The sequence below is a fragment of the Adiantum capillus-veneris genome, chromosome 29 (assembly GCF_014529385.1).
Source record: "Adiantum capillus-veneris isolate H3 chromosome 29, ASM1452938v2, whole genome shotgun sequence".
Taxonomy (NCBI): Eukaryota; Viridiplantae; Streptophyta; class Polypodiopsida; order Polypodiales; family Pteridaceae; genus Adiantum; species Adiantum capillus-veneris.
Window position 1 is genome coordinate 8,729,443 of NC_140959.1, and position 8,195 is coordinate 8,737,637.

At 41.4% G+C, this 8,195-nt stretch overlaps 1 protein-coding gene across 6 annotated transcripts; it reads left to right on the forward strand.

Annotated features, from left to right (window-relative positions):
* The first annotated feature begins 1,285 nt into the window (after positions 1-1,285).
* On the forward strand, positions 1,286-7,969 carry LOC147418715 (uncharacterized). Of its 6 annotated transcripts, none has more exons than XR_015187118.1 (4): positions 1,286-1,466; positions 1,544-2,512; positions 2,620-2,709; positions 7,347-7,483. XR_015187118.1 is itself a non-coding variant. In XM_086505579.1 (3 exons), exons 1-2 carry the CDS (start codon positions 3,228-3,230, stop codon positions 7,215-7,217), a joined length of 3,015 nt encoding a protein of 1,004 aa, XP_086361705.1. In that variant the 5' UTR covers positions 2,720-3,227; the 3' UTR covers positions 7,218-7,238; positions 7,347-7,480. The 6 variants fall into 6 exon arrangements, 2 of the variants coding, with proteins under 2 accessions (XP_086361705.1, XP_086361704.1); XR_015187117.1 differs by lacking the exon at positions 7,347-7,483 and adding exons at positions 5,546-5,601; positions 5,687-5,701 and having other exon boundaries at positions 1,544-2,713; XR_015187115.1 differs by having other exon boundaries at positions 1,544-2,709.
* Positions 7,970-8,195: the final 226 nt, after the last annotated feature.

The following is an 8,195-nucleotide window of genomic DNA, read 5'->3' on the forward strand; positions in this document are numbered from 1 at the left end:
GGTATTCTCACCTATAAATTTAAAATTTATAAACTTAATCTTTGGAGGTATTAATATTAAAATCTAGAGGAGAATTTCAAATTTTGTAGGCTGGATTACATCAAACCTATCTTTTTTTAATCAAGCACTACCTTGTTTGCCACAATGGGAATTGAACCACCTTGACACCTCACTTATTGTCTGCATTGTGCTGACACACAATGGTTTTTGTGCAAAGAATAATAATTGAGTATGACCTGTATATGTTCCAATTTTACACAAGACACATTTCCAACTGTGTATTAGTAGTATACCTCAAGCATTTGAGGTACTTATGAAGGGTCTCACACTTCTGATAACAACACTAAGCTGATGACAATGATTTTTTTTTGCATGCTGATTTTATGTGTATTTCTAGCTTCATCCATCAAAGAAAGTGGTAGGGGTAGATAGAGCATTTTGTAAGTTTTCCAAAACTAAAAAATTACACCCATGTCAATATTGTTTTCTTAGCGAAGCATGGGTTAACCTCTCCCTGTGTGAATGCTCTCCCTATCTTAATCCCAAGGGACCTTAAAGATATATCTAAGGAGAAGAAGACAATTTGTATCGAATGTTTGCAAGCATAAGTGAAGAATTGCAAGTTAAACATTCGATACAAATGCATGATAGCAGAAAAGGAAGATGTATGTACATTAATGTCCCCCCCCCCCCCCCCCCCCCCCTCTCTCTCTCTCTCTCTCTCTCTCTCTCTCTCTCTCTCTCTCTCTCTCTCTCTCTCTCCGAAGACGGAATGGGACATATCGGCATTTGAGCATGGGTAAACAAGTGTCCATTGTGTGTGTGTGTCATGGGAAGATGTATAAAGAGAGACACACTTTTTTTTGGGGAAAATTACCAAAATACCCCTCTAATTTGTGGAAATTCCCAAAATACCCTTGTATCTATTTTTGTTGGATTGTTCAAGATTTTCTAATCTCTATTCCTTTTTGACAATTGAGATCCGTTTTTAGGGCTTGGCACGTAGTTATCACAAATTACCTAGCAAAAAGGGGCAATAATGTCTAAAAAATAATGGAGCAATTCATCTCCAAAGCCAATATAACCAACTCAAATTCTACTTTTAGCATCTTGTATTGACAAACAATCCATCTTCTTGTGAAAAGGTGAGACTTTTTTAATTTTGGAAATATTTAATCTCACAACCGGGGATTTTGGAAAATTTGAAGGGCATTTTGGGAATTTATGACAAAATATATATTCGGGGTACTTTGAGAATTTTTGAAATTTGAGGTGTATTTTGAGAATGTATGAAGGCTCGCGCGCGCGCTCGCGCCCACACTTTTTTTTTGTAATGTGCCTCGCGCGAGCTGGTATGGATAATGGCGCACGGCGCCTGCTTATTAGCTTAGACGAGATCTGGCGATCTTAGGTTCCAAGGCATCCTCGTTGCGATGGCGCTGTGACTGCTCTCCCATCACCAAAAGGTGCTCTCCTTTTCTGTCTATGCATCATCACTGCCTTTTTTCCACCCACTCACAACAGAAAAAATGTTACGTTTCAGGCTAGAGTTAATCATTATGCACGTGCTCATTAGGTTCCTTTGGGATTATGTTCTGCTCGCATTCGTGGGGTTCCCTTCAGATTCTTGGTAGAAGATTTATCAGTGATAACGATATTGAGACCTCAAGTGGGAATTGTGGCCAACCATCACAAGCAGTGAAAGGGGCACTGGAATAACCTTCTTGTCTTTACAGTTGTATACTAAGTGAAATTGAGGGAATGTGGAATTCTGCTGCTTTTGAGAGCAGTGAAAAATTCAGCTTTTGATGCTTGTTGTGAACTGACAAATCATTCAATTTCTAATATCCTATTGATTGATATGGTGCCAAATTTGGTATGTCAGCTGCTGCTTTAGTTTTCCATCATTGTTGGGGCCGTCGGGGCTTCCATGAGCTTGCTGATTGTGTTTCTTTTTCTCTTAGTCGGCTTTCTTCGTGGAAAACATCATAGGTATTCAGTAGCTAGTGTTTTTCTAATCTCATTCTGAGATCCTAAATTTATTTCATTTCATTGGGTATGGGTCTGATTTTTTATATTTCAGCAAAGCCGATCTCAATTATGTTTTGGATGGCCTTACTAGAGGGCCCATTAGAGGCCTAGTGTCCCTATACAAATTGTTGGCTTGTCAAGAGCCTGCCTTTTTGAAAAAAAAATTACTCTGGCATATACCAAGGAAGAGTATTCTTCTTGTCAATGTTACCTTTTGCAATGCATATCACTGGTGATTCCTGAATGACATTAGCTTTTAACGGTATGTACAGCTCTTGTGTGCTTATTATTTTACTTTTCAATGGACATGGCAAATGCATTTTCTTTCAACTTTTCTCTCTGGGTCCGTATAGAGTTTCTACTATTCTAACCCAATCCCCTTGTAATCTTTATGTTTCAAAGCCTTCACTTTCTATTAATGGCCACCTGCGTTGTGGCATTTTCAAGCTTTCTGTTGTTCAGGTCTTCATCGGGACACAAAGTAGGATGCAAAGTTTTTGATCACTTTACATGTTTCAATTAATTCATTTCTTCTGCCTATACTATACACCGATTGATGTTTTCTTTGCATCAACTTTTGCACCACAGAGTGGATGGTGGTGCTGCATCTGTTATAACTTTGCATGAATGCTACATCCATATATCTATCTCTATTTCGGACGCCCTGATGTTGGATACGTGAGTAAGGATTTAATCTTTACACCTTGGGTTCAATAACTCTGTGCCATTTGTTAAGATCCCAAACTCAAGTTTCAAATTGATCACTTATACTAGTTACCATAGCTTGGGTTTAAAAAGCACTTTTACAACAACATATGGGTGAGGTATAAAGTAATTCCTAATTTTGCACTTCAACTGAAGAATAATTGACGCATTAACAAAGTGGTGATCACATGGCGAGTGGTCGTCAGGTAGAAAAGAGAGTTGGGCTTGTCCTGGATTCCTGTAGGCATATATGATCTCAAGACGAGACAAAATTGTTTTGGGTAGCTATGAAAGGTTCTTTGAGCCTCTTATAGCGACTGTACAAGGTGATTATTGTATGAGGCTACTTAGGGGCGAAAATTTGACAAGATTGTTGATTAATTTGGATGAACGTGCTTGCTTCGGCGTCTTCTTTGTTTCTCGTCCAAAACACCATGAGCTGAAGGAACATTTCATGCATAGAGAATGCATGCCTACAACAGCTCATCAGCATGCTGGAGTCGGTGCTGATTGTATTCATGCTTTTATTTCATGTATCATCTGCCCTCTCATCTGAGGGCATGCACTTGCTGGATTTTCGGTCCAAGCTGGAGGATGGGCCAATACATCTACAGAAATGGAATGCGTTGGACAGCAGCCCATGTAGTTGGGAGGGGATTGTCTGCTCCAATGGGAGTGTAACGGAATTAAATCTTGCAGAAATGAACCTTAGTGGCAGCTTGTCTCCAAGCCTCTCCAAGCTTCAAAGTCTAAGTGTTTTGAACCTTGCTTACAACACCCTTCATGGACCCATCCCAGATGAGCTAGTGCATCTCCATGGCTTGCAGACCCTCAACCTCTCACATAATAGCTTCTCAGGGGCCCTCTCTGAGCATCTTGGCAACCTTTCTCGTCTTCGTGTTCTTGACCTCAGCAACAACGGTCTTTTAGGGTGCATTCCGAAAGAGTTTGGAAAGTTGTCAAATTTGCGGCATCTTCATCTGTTTGGGAACCGCCTGACTTGCAGCATTCCTGCTGAGCTTGGGAACCTTAGCACATTGCAGGAATTGTTTCTTCAGTCTAACAATTTTACAGGGTGGATTCCTGCTGCGGTTGGAAACCTGAAAAATTTGAGAATGTTTCGCGCTGGAGGAAACACATTGTCTGGAAGCATTCCTTCTGCAATAAGCAAGTGTATGAGCTTGGAAGTACTGGGTCTGGCTCAGAACAAGCTTGAGGGGGAGATTCCATCGTCACTTGGGAGCATGAAAATCTTAACTGGCCTAACCCTCCATCTTAATCATCTTGTAGGCAAAATTCCACCCGAGCTTGGCAATCTGTCAGGCTTGCAAATGCTCGACCTTTGTGATAACAAACTTACAGGAGCAATTCCAAAGGAAATTGGGAAGCTCATGTATCTAGCCCAGCTATGGCTTTACAGAAATAGTTTAGTAGGTGCGTTGCCAGAAGAGATTGGAAACTGTGCATCCTTAAGGGAGCTCGACCTTTCAGAAAATCACCTTCATGGTAGCATACCGGAGTCCCTTTGCCTTTTGAGAAATCTGGAGATACTCCATCTCTATCAAAACAACTTTTCAGGGAGAATCCCAATGGCGATCAACAACCTGATCAATCTTTGCCAACTCGATTTCTCCATTAATTCTCTAGAAGGTACAATCCCAATAGGATTGCAGCATTTAACTAAGCTTGCTTACTTACAGCTTGCTCAAAACAGACTTGTGGGCATCATTCCACCTCTTATAGGGAGCTTCAGCAATCTGAGTGTCCTTGACCTTTCATCTAATGGGCTGTCAGGAAGTATACCATCAGATGTTTGTAAGTACGAGCAACTGTTCTATTTGGATGTTTCTTACAATCAACTGACAAAGAGCATTCCCAGTGGTGTGAGTACCTGCCGCTCTCTGTCGTCTCTATATTTGAATGCTAACCACATTATGGGCCAGGTCCCTTTGCAGCTTGGAATGCTTACAAGCCTAACAAGGTTGGATATTTCTCAGAATAACATATCAGGAAGCATCCCGACTCAACTTGGAAACTGCATTGGCCTAGAAGTACTGAGGGTTTCCCACAATCGCTTGAGTGGGACAATCCCACAAGAGCTTGGAACACTTTCAGAGCTGATAGTACTGAATCTGTCTGCTAATCTCCTTAATGGACATATTCCTGCAACTTTGGCTCACTGTTCAAAGCTCCTTCACCTTGATCTTGGTCACAATACATTAGTAGGCTCCTTACCTCCAGAGTTAGGTGCATTGTCCAAGTTAGAGAAGCTTGTTCTCTCTGATAATTACCTGTTAGGGTCCATACCTAACACCTTTGGTGACCTTGCAAGTTTGAAAGAGCTGCAGTTGGGAGGAAACAAGTTAACAGGCATGATTCCCTCAGAGTTTGGTAAGGATGGTGACCTGGAGATTGCATTGAATCTTAGCCATAACAACCTTGTTGGGAATATACCAGCTGAGTTGGAGAGCCTGAAAAGACTAGAAAACTTGTACCTGGAAGGTAACAACTTGTCAGGGATCATACCGCCAACGTTTGGAAATTTGACAAGCCTAATCTTGTGCAATGTCTCATATAATCATTTGGTGGGCCCAATACCAGATACTACTGTGTTTCGATATATGTCACCTTCAAATTTTATTGGCAATGATGGCCTCTGTGGTGCTCCCTTGCATAATGCGTGTTCTCCTTATAATTTAGTCTCTCCTGAAGGAACAACCTTGTTAATTCTGAAGATTGTAGCAATAAGCGTAGCCCTTTCAGGCTCCTTGGTTTTTGTTCTGATGATTGGAGCATGCTGGTCCTGCAGAAGGGTTTCCAAGGCCTTAGTTCCTCTGGAAGAAAGCATAAATTTTGGTTCGGATGGTCTCTTTTTCCCTACACAGGAACTCACTTTTCAAGAGTTACTAGCAGCTACAGACTTCTTTTCTGAAAGTACTGTACTTGGCAGGGGCTCTTGTGGTACAGTTTATAAAGCAAGTTTGCCCTCATTTACTGCTGCTGTGAAGAGGCTTCCCAGAGATGAGAACAACACCTTAGATGCTAGCTTTTATGCGGAGATTGCTACACTCGGTAACATAAGTCATCGTAATATTGTGAAGTTGTATGGTTTTTGTGTACATGCAGAAGCCAATCTTCTTTTGTATGAATACATGCCAAGAGGAAGCTTAGGAGACCTTTTACATACTGGTTGTTGCTCTTTGGAGTGGGGAACAAGGTATCAAATAGCTCTAGGTGCTGCTGAGGGCCTATCCTATCTGCACCATGATTGCAAACCCGCTATTCTTCACAGAGACATAAAATCCAGCAATATACTGCTCGATGAAAATTTAGAGGCTCATGTCGGGGACTTTGGTTTGGCAAAACTCATTGACCTCTCTCGCGCGATGTCAATGTCTGCCATTGCTGGATCTTATGGCTATATAGCCCCTGGTGAGTCTCACACAAGTGCTTTATGAACCAGGGATAAATTTCGTGTCTTTCCATACATGCCTGTGTTTGTCTGCATGCTTTTATGTTGTGCATGGATTCAAAAGAGGGTTGAGAGTGGGGTTCACTAGGCTTGATTGTTAGTCAGGTGTCGGGGCAAACTTCATTTCCCAAGCATGTAACGGCTAACTAGACCTTATGTTTCAGTTATGGTTGAGCAAAAGAAGTCTTGGGCTTTTTTTTCTGTCATGAGATTCCAAATTGGCCCTGTATACTTCTGATTTGCTCCTTTCTTGAGAGGTGCCGATCTCTGCTTTGGTGTTGCGGAGCATGACACAGACTTTGCCTTCTTCGCATCTTCATTCGTCTGTGGGCAACTGTAGGTTATTTGTGGTTATGCAGATGTTTGTATTGATGTATGCTCGTGTGTGCGTGCGTGCACGTTGGTGTGGGAGCATATATGGGTACACAGTGCTATAGCCACTATTGGGCACTGGCGACATTAGTAGGGATGTCTTAGTGTATGGAGCTGATGGCTATATTGTCTTGTGGATGAGTACCATGAGTCTATACCTTGCAATTAACTTGAAAGGTGAACCTGGGCTTATCGGGGATTCATCTAGGTTTATGTTTTTGTCCACAAAGCCTTCAACCACTGATAGAGTGTTGACAGTCTCTGGCTAGGGGTCTGTTTTATATCAGATATGTGCTGCAAATCCATTCTGAGATCATATTTGATGGTCTTCAAATCTTTTGACTAATCTGTTGGTGAAGTGGCATGTAGCCATTTCAGTTTTAATGTTTCAAGAGCATGTATCGTGGTGCCTTTCATGTTTTTAACATCTAGGTCTGTGCAGTCAATGAATTTCTAATGTGTGACATGTACTACAAGCTATGTCTTTACGTCTTTGAAATGGAAACAATGAGGTGCTACTGTTATGAAGATCTATCAATGGGTTTGCTGTATCTATGGACTAGATCAATTTTATGAGGGTGTCGACCCACGTTTAGGTGGATGGGTCGAATGTAATGGTGCGTCAAAGAAGCCCTAGGGGATCAAGCAAAATTTGGAGGTCTTTGTTGTCTATTGCCTTGCGTGTTACTCTGCATGCATCCAACATTCCTGCTAATTGGTATGGAACTCAGCTTCTTACTTTTTGCAATTGTGTGTTTGTTTGCAGAGTATGCTTACACCTTGCATGTGACAGAAAAGTGTGATGTGTATAGTTTTGGCGTGGTGCTACTTGAGCTTCTAACGGGGAGAAAACCAGTACAGCCCTTGGATGAGGGAGGAGATCTAGTGACATGGGTAAAGAAGTACATTCATATTGGAACAAAGCTGGATGATATTTTTGATGTGCGGTTAATTGCAACGAAGGAATTTCCTCTGCTTGCTGATGGAATGCAGCTTGTGCTCAAGATTGCTTTGTTCTGCACTAGCAGCTGTCCTGTGAATAGACCTTCCATGAGGGAGGTGGTTGACATGCTGCTTCAAGTTAGGGAGAAGATTTCTTGCATAGCTGTTGCATGATGGAACAAGTGGTATTTTGAAGGCATGTATCTGTATGGGCGCGCTGCCTGGCCTTGAAGTCTTTGGTATTGCAATCTATTGAATAGGGAGAAGAAACACAAGAAAGATCTGATCCTTTCATGTAGAAAAGAAGCAATACTACCACATAAAGAGAATGATGCTTAGTAATACTGCCACAGAAGATTGATGGCAAACCTCAAGGTGTGAGCTAAGGTCCTGGCCCCATGTAAAGTTTAAAAACATTGAAGAATTTTGCTCTTATCGTTTCAGAAAGGTCATGAGCATACTTTCCTTTACCTCCACTTTCTACTGTGGTGAAAATCCACCTTAGGAGAAATATTAGAAATATAACATAAATAAGTATACTTACATTCAATCTTCAGCACCTTCATGGCCTTGAGTAGATTTGCTTTTGTTAAGTTGGCTCTCCACAAATCCATAGAAAAAATATATTAGTGGTTTCTTCTTGGCATGCCACTACTCGCCTAGCCTACATCAA